At 36.1% G+C, this 14320-nt stretch overlaps 1 protein-coding gene across 5 annotated transcripts in view; it reads right to left on the bottom strand.

Moving 5' to 3' along the window:
* Positions 1 to 14320, bottom strand: part of LOC145295964 (uncharacterized) — a 498857-nt gene that overhangs the window by 243960 nt on the left and 240577 nt on the right. For all 5 annotated transcript variants that reach the window (XM_080141875.1, XM_080141872.1, XM_080141877.1 and 2 more), the window contains exons 5-7: positions 14043 to 14063; positions 12174 to 12283; positions 7951 to 8018 (exon numbers count right to left, since the gene is read on the bottom strand). In XM_080141875.1, the coding sequence (XP_079998001.1) occupies positions 7951 to 8018; positions 12174 to 12283; positions 14043 to 14063 (199 nt within the window). The remainder of the gene's footprint in view (positions 1 to 7950; positions 8019 to 12173; positions 12284 to 14042; positions 14064 to 14320) is intronic.

Raw genomic sequence — 14320 nt, 5'->3', positions numbered from 1 at the left:
TAACCACGCGGGGTCGCAGAAATACCTGAAGTAGGACCCATGCGCGGAGGAAACCCTCTCAGGGCTGATGGACCCAGTAGATCTTCCCAGATCACCCGTCTAGGAGAAGGAAAACTCTGAAACTAAACCAAATAGGAGGGAGGCCTCTCTAGTCTTGGACGACAACCTTCCTAGAGCTGGTGACTCAAACAAATTACCGGTCTTCAAACCTAAATTGCTCAAGGAGTAGATAGGCTCTGTCTATCGCCGGCTTCCATACTCCTTCTTTGCCTATTAGTCAGGCGCAGAGACACTATCACAAGTGAATCGACAAAACACTTAGTGGTAGATCTTGTTTCTTGTCTAGGGCATTGAATGCCGTTCCCCCACTCCCAACACATCCCACCCCTCATAACTGGGCACTTGGGAGTGCTTGAGTACCACGCATGCCTGTGCAATTAGATTGGGGTGATCTACTTATGATGGGCTGAGGGTACCGGATTGACAGTTCCTGGCTGCTGTTTCCGACTGGTAGTACGGGTTCCCTAACTCTTTGGTAGCGCTTAGAGCGGCTGCTCCATCAACAGTTGTATAATATCGGGATGTTTGTAGTGCCATGTCGCGCATGGAAAGGGACCCTGCACTCATCCCTGATGGGCTTTCCCGAGGCCACAGTCCTAGTTGAAGAAAGGTCATCTAATGGTCTACTTGTGTTGCATGTCTGTTACCCTGCATAACCTCTTGTTCAGCCTCCCCCTCACCTACCTGAAACTCTTTAAAAACATGATGACAATTCAACCAAAAAATAAGCTTAAACCAGGCCTAGGGACAAACAAATCCAACTCACCTCCTCCCTTGAGGCTTGCATTCACTAACATCCGTGGGCTTAGAACTAATTTAGCTGATGTTGAAGCATTTATCCTAACAAATACCCCGGATATCTTAGCACTAAGCGAGACTAACATACACTCTTCCATCCCCTCTAACTACTTTAACATGCCTGGCTATCTCCCACTCTGCCGTAAGGACTCTGATAGACATATGCACGGACTTGGAGTCTACATTCGTAACACCCTCCCCCTGACTAGAGAAACAAACCTAGAAATGGACGATCAAGCCTTTATGTGCTTTAGACTAAACATACAACACAACATTAGCTACTTTTATTTTCTCTACCGCTCTCTCTCGACCCAGGACTGCACCATAATAAACAAAGTCTCTGACAGCGTAGACACAGCACTCTCCCTTGACACTAGCGCACAGGTACATGTATTTGGTGACTTTAATGCTCACCACATAAACTGGCTTGGATTCTCTTCTCACACAGATACAGCGGGCAGCACAACACATAGTTTTGCTATATCTCACTCCCTATCACAAATGGTTACGTTTCCAACCCGTTTCCCTGACCAGCAAGAACAACAAGCATCACTTATAGATCTGTTTCTGACTACAGTTCCCAAGGATTGTACAACAAATGCTGACAGCCCACTCGGGAACGCTGATCATGCAGTGATGATGGTAGAAATCGCCCTAAATTCTAGACCCAAAACTGAAGAGCCAGTGCTCAAAACAACGAGATATTATAAAAAGGCTGACTGGGAAGCCACCAGAGATCTTATCAGAGACGCCCCATGGGGAAATATTTTTTCTCTTTCTGCTGAACAGTGCGCAAATGAGACCACTGAATGGTTCAAAACAGCAATGAAAGCCCATGTTCCCATGCGGAAATTTTATAGCAAGCCCCACTCTCCCCAATGGTTTACTTCGACTTGCGCAACTGCCATTGCTCAAAGGCAGCATGCATACCGCAGATTTAACCGACATAAGTCCAGTTCAAACAAACAGAAGTATATAGAAGCTAGAAGTAACGTTAAGAAAGAAATAACGACAGCTAAGAGAGAATTTACTGAAACCACTAAAAAACGCAATGAAGCACAAAAATTAGGAAATCGTGACTTCTGGAAAATCTACAACAGTGTAGTAAATAATGAGCAATCAACAATTCCCCCGCTAACCAACAATCACGAGGTTGTTTGCTCAGCAACCGACAAGGTTAATATGCTTGCCAGCTGGTTTGCCTCGAACTCCACACTGGACCCTACCAACCACCCCCTGCCTGACTTTCCTTTGCGGACAGACGCCACGCTAGACGATCTAAAAATCACCCTTGCTCAGGTACACACTATCATAAAAAACCTTGACACTTCAAAAGCATGTGGACCTGATCTCATCCCAGCTGTGCTATTAAAAAAGTGCTTAGCCGAAGTAGCCCCAGTTCTCTCTAAAATCTACAACAAATGCCTTAATGAATCATGCTTTCCGGGCTGTTGGAAAACTGCTTCTGTGGTACCAATATTCAAGAATTCTGGCGAAAGAACTGACCCATCAAATTATCGCCCCATTAGCCTCCTCCCACTTTCCGCCAAAATATTTGAGACCATAATTAACCAGGCTCTAGTCCGGCACCTTACAAATGCTAAACTTCTGACTGACAACCAATATGGATTTAGACATGCCCGCTCCACAGCTGACATCCTCACTGTAATCTCTGAACGTATATACCATTCACTGGACAAAGCGGGGGAGGGCAGAGCAGTAGCTCTAGATATATCTAAGGCTTTTGACAGGGTATGGCACAAGGGTCTCCTCAGGAAAATTAAATCATACGGTATCACTGGTAGAATACTTAACATAATTAGGTCCTTCTTAGATAAGAGAAAAATCCAGGTTGTCCTCGACAGTCGTACGTCTAAACAGTGGGATATAAATGCGGGAGTGCCTCAGGGGTCTATCCTTGGACCTCTATTGTTCCTAATATTTATTAATGACCTCCCCGACAAAACTGCCTCTGAGATGGGTATATGTGCTGATGACACTACACTCTATAACAGGCATGACAGGAAAACAAATGAACACATATCTAAAGAAATGGCAAAAACACTAGAGGATGACCTCCAATCTGTAGTGGAATGGGGGCATAAATGGATGGTCACATTCAATGCTGCCAAGACTAAACTGGTTTCCTTCAATAATTACAAGAAACCTTCTCTGCCACCAATAGCAATGGCCAGTAACTCCCTGTCCGAGAGTACATCTTTCAAACTGCTTGACATAACGTTCACAGGAAACATGGTAAAACTATACAAACACCGTGACAGCGAATTAACCCTAACCCTAACCCTAAACCTAACCCTAACCCTAAACCTAACCCTAACCCTAAACCTAACCCTAACCCTAAACCTAACCCTAACCCTAACCCTAACCCCCTAACCCTAACCCTAACCCTAACCCTAACGCTGTCACGGTGTTTGTATAATAATACCGGAAACATGAGTTGGAACAATTATATTGAAAACATTGCCAGGGCCGCTGCGAAAAAGGTAGGCTCTCTCTACCATACTAGAAAACTACTGACACCTGAAAGTATCCTGTACCTCTATAAGGCCACCAGTCGCCCATGTATGGAGTATTGTTGTCACATTTGTGCTGGTGCATCTGCTACTAGTCTCTCGCTCCTAGACAAGGTTCAAAAGAGAGTCGCCAATCTGATAGGCCCTGAACTGGCATCTAAGCTTCAGCCTCTGTCCCATCGACGAAACGTTGCATCCTTCTGCCTGTTCTACAAGTACTTTAATGGTGAATGCTCTGACAAACTGCAGACACTTGTGCCCCCATGACATAGAAATCCTCGAGAAACCCGACAGGCAGCTAAATCCCACCCCCACACAGTAGAGATCCCTAGATGCAAAAGATCTTTCTGCTCCAGTAGTTTCTTCCCCAGAACCGCTAGACTCTGGAATTCCATTCCAGGTCCCTGCTTCCCCAACTGTACTGACATGCAGAAGTTCAAGTGCAACGTGAACCGACACCTTGCTACCCAAATCCCAACATAGCGCCCAGTGGTTGCTGCCCCTAATAGTAGCCCCCTACACCCAAGTGGCAATGCGCCTTGTTTGGGGTGAAAAAGTAATAAAAATATATATATATATATATTCAGACATTCTGATGAATCGTAGACGACGAATAATAAAACTTTGAAACATGTGTCAGTGGATAATTATATTTAAACCAATATATATACCGCTCACCATTTGAGGGTAACAAATTGGTAAAAGGGAAATTATTTCTAACTTGCATTTATGTAAGAATGTAGTTTCGCATAAATAATTGAATTCATTAAAATGTATCGCAAACAAAACAAATAAATAACCTCTTTCTTCCTCTCTCTCTCTCTCTCTCTCTCTCTCTCTCTCTCTCTCTCTCTGTTTATATATATATATATAAAACTCAAATGACCTTGTAACGGGTGTTGTAACCCAACATCCGGTTTACGACTTCCTGTTGCGCATGCGTACATAAACAAATAATCAACGCGACAATAAAAAGTATTGTTTTACTGTGTTCTCCATTTTTAATATACCTTTCTTAAAAACATTCATGCATTTTCTTCTGCATTACCAACATAAATAAATAACCACGAAAATATGTTTTTTTTTATTTGCGTTACAAATAAATAATCAACGCGACAATAAAACGTATTGTTTTACTGTGTATGTTTTCAGCGACCCAATTGTTTTTTCCGGGTTTAAATAATCCAAATAAAGAATTGTTAATATTTTCTGCATTTCTTTTTAAATCGTTCATTTCCATATTACGTTTAAGTTATTGTAACGCCATTTTCTTGCAAATAAATCTACTTTAACCCGTTGAAAACCATAAGAGCATTTTACAATGGCGATTTACCCACCACCTTCATTTTTTAAAAAAATTATTCTCCATTTTTTAATACACCTTTCTTAAAAACGATCCATACATTACCAACATAAATAAATAACCCCGAAAATATGTTTTTTTTATTTGCGTCACAAATAAATAATCAACGTTGCAATAAAACGTATTGTTTTACTGTATACGTTTTCAGCATCCCAATTGTTTTTTTGGGGGGGTTCGCGCGCGCGTATGTGTGTGTGTGTATGTGTGTGGAATATATATATATATATATATATATATATATATATATATATATACACTTATGCTAATTTCTCTTGCAACGAAAACTAATTTAAGCTACTGAGACATGCATGCAATTAACTGACCTTAATTTCCTGTGAAAAAGAAAAACAACGTAGAAATAAAATTAATAAAAGAAACGGCACCAAATAAAATGTGTATAAAACAAATTAAAAATAAAACTTTGAATAAATTAATTTAAAAAAATATAAAATAACAAGTGTTGTGGGGATTCGCCCATACACAAAATATAAAATCATCTAAACAGTATGAATATACCCTGAGATACCACCGTGTGTGTGTGTGTGTGTGTGTGTGTGTGTGTGTGTGTGTGTGTGTGTGTGTGTGTGTGTGTGTGTGTGTGTGTGCGTGCGTTTCGTAGTACGCTATATTAGCGTTAAGCACTACAACTCGTTCTTATGTATTCTACATTGTTGTAAATACAAATACCTTTTTTATATCCGCGTTTATTAATGACTTTTTCGGGCCACAACAAAAAAACCAAATGAAAAATAATAAAATAAGTTAACACAACATTAAAATAATAAAATAAGACAAAATAGAAAGAAAATAAAAACAAAGAAAAGGTCATTTGACTATATCTTGCAATGCTGATTGGGTATCTGTAACTGAAACGACGTTACAATTCCCAAATGTTATATCACTCATAATGTCTCTGTTATACTAATCTTCGCTTTCTTTTGCGCTGATCTTTGGCGGGGGTCCGCAATATTGGATTTTTTTTTTGTTTTCACCCGACACGATTATAGGCTTGGTCCGCGCGAAGGCCGACTTTTTTACAGAGATTTTTGTGTGATACGTTTGTCCATCTCATTATTAACCTTCCTCTCGATTGCTTCTAATCTAAGAGCGAGTTTCGCTTGCTCTCAGCACATATCCAGCTCATCTGAGTCAACATTCTCTTGAGTGCTCTTGAGTGATGCCCTTGAGTGATGCTGTGTTGCATTCAGATGTCGGCGGTGCCGATATAATTTCTGACTTTCAACGAAGCATTTTGATTTCCATAATAGTGAGTTTTCGCTTCATTTTCCTCGTTGTCAGCAAGCACTCAGAGCTGTTTATATAGTGATGGATGCGACAACTGTTTGGTAGATTTTCGACTTTATGTAATTGTTGATCTTGCAGTCGCAAACGTTATCAGTGATGATGCCCCATTGGGACATATCGAATTGATGCACACAGCATCTTCATTGAGGATGTCGCCATTGCTGACTTTGTAATACTAATTCTATTATTATATTCATACCATTATAATACGCACACCATTATTGTATCAATGCAATAATAATATATGTACCATTATAATATCAATACCATCATAATATTAAAATCATTATATCAATACCATTTTAATATTTATAACAATATAATATCAATACAATTATAATATTTATAACATTATAATATCAATATCATTTTAACATCAGTGCTATTAATATCAGTATATTATCAATACCACAATAAGCAGAAATACCATTATAACATAAATACTATTGTAATATCAATACGATATGGCATTAATACGATTATAATATAAAAAATACGATTATTATATCATTGTAATATGAATATCATTTGAATATTAATATCATAATAATATCAATACCATTATAATTTCATAACTGTCATGTTAAATACATAACGCTTAAATCGTCAGCAAAAAGTTTAAATTATTTGGAAGTTTCTGAATTTTTTAGACGAGGATTGGTTATTCGTATTATTTGGAATCATAGCAAAGGACCTGTGAAAAATCAATTGTAAAAGTTATATTCTTCTGAAGGTTGAAGGTTCAATCCTCAGTGTAGGCGACCGAAATTGTGAATTACTTAGGACCTCTATCCGGTCATGACTGACGGAACAATAGCACACTACCCCCGTGAAGTAAGTAAAGGGTTCCGCTCGAAATTCAGTCCAAATTTCCGAGTTTGATAGAAACATTCCCGAGTTCGTCAAGATATACCTGAAAAAGGTCGGAGGTCACATCCACCGAAACGTTGTGAAAATCACATTCAAGATGAGAACAGTAGTCCAATGTATCCAAATAATACGATTAAATTGTTTTGTTTAAATTTGATTTATACGCAATCATTCTTTTCTAATATATCTCTTTATTTTTCACTTAAATCTCTCGCCAATTTCTCTCGATCAAAACATTCCTCACTCAAAATCTCTTTATATGTCTTTTACACAACCTTCCTTTCTCAATACACCTCGTAATTTTGCTTGAATATAATATTGTAATCACAAAATAGTTTTGTTTCTTCTTTTTTTTTTAAGATGAGGGTTGATAATTCGTAATAGTTGGATTATTCGGACTACTATACTCATTTTGAGTGTAATGTTCATAACGTTTCGGTCGATGTAATCTCCAAACTTCTTTAGACGTATCTTGTCGAACTCGAGAATCTTTCTGTCGAACTCTAGACTTTTCACGGAATTTCGAATGGAACCTTTTATTTAATCGACAGGGTTAGCATGCTCTTGTCGGTCATGACTGAGTAGAAGTCCTAAGTAATATGCAATTGCATTCCGAATATCGACCGCACAGACTCGAGGACATGTGACTAAGGTACGTGGTAAAATTCAGTTGTAAGTGACACTCTTCTGGCGATTGATATTTTAATCCTCAGTACGGAAATACAAAGAACACAACTGCGAATTATTTAGGACTTCTACTCGGTCATGCCTAACTGAACGAAAGCATGCTGTGGATTAAATAAAGGGCTCCGTTCGAGATTCTGTGCAGATTCCTGAATTCGATAAAAAGATTATCGGGTTCAACAAGAAATATCAGATGAAGGTTGCAATGTTGTAAAAATACCACTCAAGATGAGAACAGTAGTTTGAATAATCTAAATAATATGAAAAACAATTTTACTGATAAAAGACAAATTGTGCACTATTAGGTTAGCGGTGTCATATTGTTTGAACACTTACCTGAATCCCAGAACGTCAGTTCCGTTGTATTGATTACTCAGGGAACTATTCTTATAAATGGAATCCATCTGAAAACATATGTGTAATTATATAATTAATAGTATTATTTAAATCTACAGCAACCGCGTGCAGCGAGTTGGCAAACGAGGCTCTTAAATTAGGGGTGGGGAAAACCCAATCATATTCTAACTATATCTTAATACTAGGTCTTATACTTGAATCTTTATGACATAGCATAGAGAAGTTGTCCTTGAGCACCAGCAGACTTGTACACGCCACTACGTAACCATATCAATGACATCAACAATCTACATAATAAAGTCGATTTTTCCGTTCTCTCATAGAACATAGGTTTAGAATCAAAAGCTTCTTATGCTAATCTGTCTTGCTAATTACTGAGGCCAAGTTCTCATACATAATTACAGAAAATATGAGTTCATCTTTTTTTTTTCAAAATTGTTTACATTTTCCCTGGGAAAACTGTTGCTCCCAATTAAGTTTGAAGGTTGCGGCCACTTTTCACCTGCATACTAATATCTACTCCTACCCTTCCAAGTAACACTGTTCATTGTATAATAATGCCATGAACGCTGTTTGTGTTTAACACTACTTTTATTTTAGTTACTTTCTATACATTTTCGATTAAAATTAAACGATTAAATTCGACGAATGCTCCTTTCTTTCTTCCATAGTCCAGTTTCTTAGAATATACGAACAGCGATTTTGTAATTCTAACATACCTATTTCATTATTCATACTTATGCTTCTGCCTTTTATGCTTGTTTCACATTTTTAACATTAAACGACTTATGTAACAATAAACTAATGACATTAATCGGAGAAAATGAGCTAAATCTGATAGCTTTTTAGGAATTAAGATTTTATTCGAGAATAGCAGATTACCTTTCAGTTTCTCTACTTCCGAACGGTTAGCATGATATGATTTATGCAAGGACAAAATAATAACATTACCAGGGTATTCCGGGGATGTTTTTATATAATTAAATTAGGAAAACTATTGTTTTAATAAAATTCGGAAAACAACAAGTGGTTATTGATAAGAAAAAGTTTGATGTAATTTATCTAAATTTTTAAAATCCATGTTTTAGAAAAAATAGTAAGACAAAAAGCTATGTTGTTCACCGAATCTTATTTCAGTCGAAAAATTTTACGTGGCTGAAATAGGAGTTTCCTTCAAAGTAGTATAGAAATTAATAATGTAGATGATCACATGTTTACAGTTTGATTTTAATTTTTTTTTTTTCCGACAGTGCTTCAATTTTATTTATTAAAAGTCAGCGTTTACTTAGTGGGTTCTATTAGTCAAACAATAATAAATTTCTCGAATTTGCTAAAAGAAAAATAAAAGGAGAGAATTAACAAGAAACACGCAATGCGGATATTTTTTTTAGGATGTCTATTGATAATTTGTATTATTCGTGTCGGACTACTATTCTCATTTTAGTTATTATAGCAAAACATTTCAGCTCATGTAACCTTTAAAGAAACTTGCAACTTACAATGACCGAAACGTTGTGAATATAACAACTGAATTGAGAAGAGTAGAATAATCGAAAACGGGAAAAGAATAACCATTTATGTACTTTTTCTAGTATTTTCGTTCCATTGTTAAAGTTTACCAAAAATATTCTGCTTGCTAATTGTTGGGCGACATTACTTCGTTGTTAAAGTATTCGCTGCTTATACAAAGAGAGGTGCCTGATCAATTTTTTTTAAATATGTCCTTTTAAGTAAAAACAATAGTACCGAAAATAGTAATATATCCAAAAATTACAAAAATTCATACAGTAGAACAACTGCTATTCTGTTTTTAGTAAAAAAAAAGAAGAAAGTTTTTCAATATTGGTTACACATGTTGGACGCCGTTTTGATGTGATATAAAATATGCTTTTGAGTTATGTCCCCAGTTTCTGCAATCTTCACGGTTTACGCTAATACATCTGTGAAAAATGCATTTCTACCCCAATTTTCTGCAAAAAATACTTTTAACTATAAATAACTTTCTACTCGATAAATTTCGTAATTTCTGGATATATTACTATTTTCGACATTAAAATTAAGTAAGTAATATTGTTTTTGCTTTAAGGGACATGTATTTTTTTAAAATCGATCTGTCACCCCTCTTTGAACAAGGACCAAGTATTTGTTCGTTAATTAACATTCATTATGTTAGAAATGAAAATTACAATCTGGCCCATAAATTGTAATAAACTTTTAAAAATGTAAGGGGAAACATATTACAGACTCGGCAAGTATCGTCTTATAAGTTACGTACATTTTCAACGTTCTAAATTTTCTTTTCATTAAATGATTATTCACTTAGCCAATGTTAGTTATCTCCCGTTCATTTTTAACTTCATCTACAAAAGCGCAGCTTTTCGATTATTCTTTTCTGGTTACAATTTTTCTCTTTACAGTTATTGGTGCAAGTCCAGAGTTCAACCAAATTTAAAAAAAAAAAAATACAGAAAAATCGTTGTGATATATGTACCCGTCACAGAACGAAAATGTCATATTCCAAAAATCACGTAAATTGGTCAAGTATTTTTATTTTTTTTATATATAAGAAGTGATTTTTAACTATTTTTAGTGATTTTAAGTGCAAATCGTAGCAATTAAAAGGCTGCTTTTAATCTCGGTAGTTCGAATTAAGTTGTTGTTCCTTTATTTATTAAATGTGCCGGATCAAGACCCAACACTCTCGCTTCTTCATAAAGTTTGATTTTAATTTTTGAAGCATGAAATCGTGAATTGAAAGGCGTAATCCGGAAGCGGATGGACGGTTTCAACGCCCAAGCAAGACGATTTGAGTTTTATAATACAATATATACATATATAAGATGATACTCCCATCGATTTCGACGTATAAGGTCTGATCCAACAACTAAAGTGCTCAGAAATCCACACAGAACATGTGATTATAGTGGCGAATGCTTTGTGTAGAACCAGCCGCACTTTTTAGTACAACTGCTTATCCCAGTCAGTGCAATAGCTACCACAAAACAGAGCAGACAGTAGACCTCATGCTTTACATCAGTTTTCCTTCTCCTAGATGTATGTCTTAACGAAGACTGGGGTGCATCTTCTCCTATATATATATATATATATATATATATATATATATATATATATATATATATATATATATATATATATACCCGTTCACATGCACTTTTCACGATAAAGCTAGAACCCAGAATTAGATGGAATCGAGCAATTGCATCGACAACAGAAAACGCGTTGTTCGTTGTCAATGCAATTGCTCGATTCTATCTAATTCTGGGTTCTAGCTTCATCGTGAAAAGTGTATGTGAACGGGTATTTATATATCTATCTATAATCTCCTCTTAATGTATAATATATATATATACATATATATATACATATATATATATATATATATATATATATATTATACAATTAAAGCCCCCCCCTTTGGGTTGAGCACTTTGTAAATATATTTTCACCCGACGCGTATTTAAAGCGATTAAGCGAAGCCCACTATTAATTTATTTGTAAACAAGCTGATGGTTCGAGCACTTTGCGGCGGGAGGGTGTGGATTTAATACGCACTCTAGGAGAAATATTTGTGGCACTGATTCGTAGCCGAATGGTGAGAGCTGCCGACTGTCAATGCGACGGTTGTAGGTTTAATCCACGGCTGCGGAAAGGTGTTTGCCTAGCCGCACTGATGAGTTGTGATACAACGAAACAGTACTGTATGTGAATGACCATATATATATGTGTGTGTGTGTGTGTGTGTGTGTGTGTGTGTGTGTGTGTGTGTGTGTGTGTGTGTGTGATTTTAATTGTTCAATTGATACCATCCATTAGTTTGATCTTCCATTTTATGGAAACATTGGATACTCGGTCTACAGAACTAAAGATACCGAATGTAATCGATTCTTCATCAACTGAAGAGTTTGAAAGAAAAAACCGAAGTTATTGCTAAAGTGTGAGTTTTACCTATTCTGTAACCCTGATTTTTTACTTAGATATTTTATAATTACTTCTACGTTAGACGATGATCGATATTTTAACCAAGTTTTGTGACAAATGGTTAAGCGAAGTGAACTCTAGTTTGTAAAAAAGAAAACAACAAAAAAGAAACAAGTAAACAAACAAACAAACATAGTGATCAAACAAATTAAACTGAAAACGCAACCTTTGCTTTGGCGGGGGTAATTATATCACACACCTACCTTGCTTATAATATCTTCCTCTCTTCTTTTATATTCTTGTGAAGATGAATCGTTCAAAGCAGAGGTAAAATTTCCCGGGAATGTCAGTGAGACATCAAACTTTTTCACGACTGATGAACAACAAAAAAGAAAGGATAAGTTAATTTATTTCTCATTTTGGTCAGGATTTTTATTAAATTTTTCAAATCACTTTAGGTGTTCAACATGATGAGTCATAGCCTCAATCAAGTGATAATAAATAGTATTGATTTGCCTTATTGTTGCCGCAGAAAAGCCTGTCTTTGCTTACTTCATAGAACCTCGACGTAAAAACAAATAAATTAGGTTTAAAGGAGACCACAAGATAAGACAAAACAAAAGGATCGACTTCAGGTCTACACAAGTTGATGGTCGACGCACGAAATATTTAATATATCTGTGTTGGGGTTGCACCTCTACATATTCTGACGATGGACTATTCCTCACGTCACTTCCGGTAACCAGTTTATGCTGTCCAGCAGTATGGACCTGAGACTCATAGGGAATAGGTTGTAATCTTACGTTGTCCTTCCAATTGAGCCACACTCAACCAATATACATTTCTGTATTTTCTGTTAATATATATTTCATTTCACTCTTTCCAAGCTTTCGTGTTCTTCCTTCAACACTTAAACCACAACAATCTGCCCTCCTCTTTTTCTTAAAATAAATCTTTCCCTATATTAGGAGAGTAGAAAGTGAACTTTGTGTTTACTTTCGGCAGCTTCGTAACTTTCACTTCCTTTATTTTGTCCTTTAGTCCTACCGTTTTATAAGTGATGTTTCTGACAAAGGGGGAAGAATTGCTGTTTTCTCGGTCATAATCTACCCACCTAACATTTAGCTAGTTTTTGGCCTTGAAGTAGTAAATGTTTTACCTTATTGCATCAAATAGCTTCGTGTATTTTCTAGAGCTATTTTCATAAAAAAAATATTAAAATCGACTGTGACGAAACACCAAAAAACTCAGTTTTATTATTTGTTTGTTTACAGATGGCCCGTGCGTTTGCGAAGATCAACCAGGGTAGATCTGGAAGCATCCCTTTTGATTTGATTATTTTATGGAGTCCACGAAACCTAACTGATCCTTAAAAATGAACAAATACATGCTGGAATGAGAGTGTTTATACATATCGTTTACATGCGACCGACGTGCTTTGCTTTCCATGAAATCGAGCTGAATGGAAATCAAGAAGAAGCGTTTTAGCCCTCCAAGGGATAAAATCATTGAGCAATATTGCAGGTATCATTATCAACAATATAAAAGTATCAGTATTGAATACAGTGTTGTTGGGGAAAAGTTCACTATGCAACTAGGATCCAGTTACAGATATGTTGCTACATTGATTAGAGCGCCGTGGAAAAAATATTTGTCATAAAAATCCACTAGGATATACTTCATTAAATTGAATACTGTGCTGTGGAATAAATGTACGTGATAAAAATCCAGTGGCAAATACGTTGGTGAATTGAACACGTTGTTGTCAGAAAAAGTCTACTAAAATCACTAATTTCCACTGGTTGAGTGCGAAAAGGACTGGGGCCTTGGAGAGGCTTATTGCTACCTAAATTCCAATGAAGGCCAATGGTTGCTACCAACGAAAAATAAATGGTGAACGACTGTTGCGATAATGCAAACTAATTTGCAAAGGTGAGTACTGGAAATCTGAGGAGGTTTGTTGTCACTCAGACTCCAGGGAACACCACAGGTTCATCTCAACGAGTAATCTTTGATGTTTACCTGTGTGAAAACTCTTAGTGGGTTAAAACAAAAAGAAGAAGAAGAAGAGGAATAATAATAATAATAATAATAATAATAATAATAATAATAATAATAATAATAATAATTACCTGGTTTTGGAAGTGGTATTGCTGCAAGTAAAGAAAGCAATAAATTTCATTTTAATACATTATGAATAATAAATTACACATTTAATAATTTGCACGTTATCGAAGGGTTATATGATAAGTTTTAATTTATTTTTAATTATATTTTTTTTTTTACATAAAACGCCATGGTTTAATATTATTTGGTACCGGAATTACTTAACAGCTGACCTTAATATAATGTTCGCTTTATGTTCGCAGTATTGTGAAATTATGAAACTTTTGAAGTAACACTATTCACA

This window comes from Euprymna scolopes, chromosome 16 (assembly GCF_053919585.1).
Source record: "Euprymna scolopes isolate OS-2025 chromosome 16, ASM5391958v1, whole genome shotgun sequence".
Lineage (NCBI taxonomy): Eukaryota > Metazoa > Mollusca > Cephalopoda > Sepiida > Sepiolidae > Euprymna > Euprymna scolopes.
This window is presented reverse-complemented; position numbering and strand designations above follow the sequence as displayed.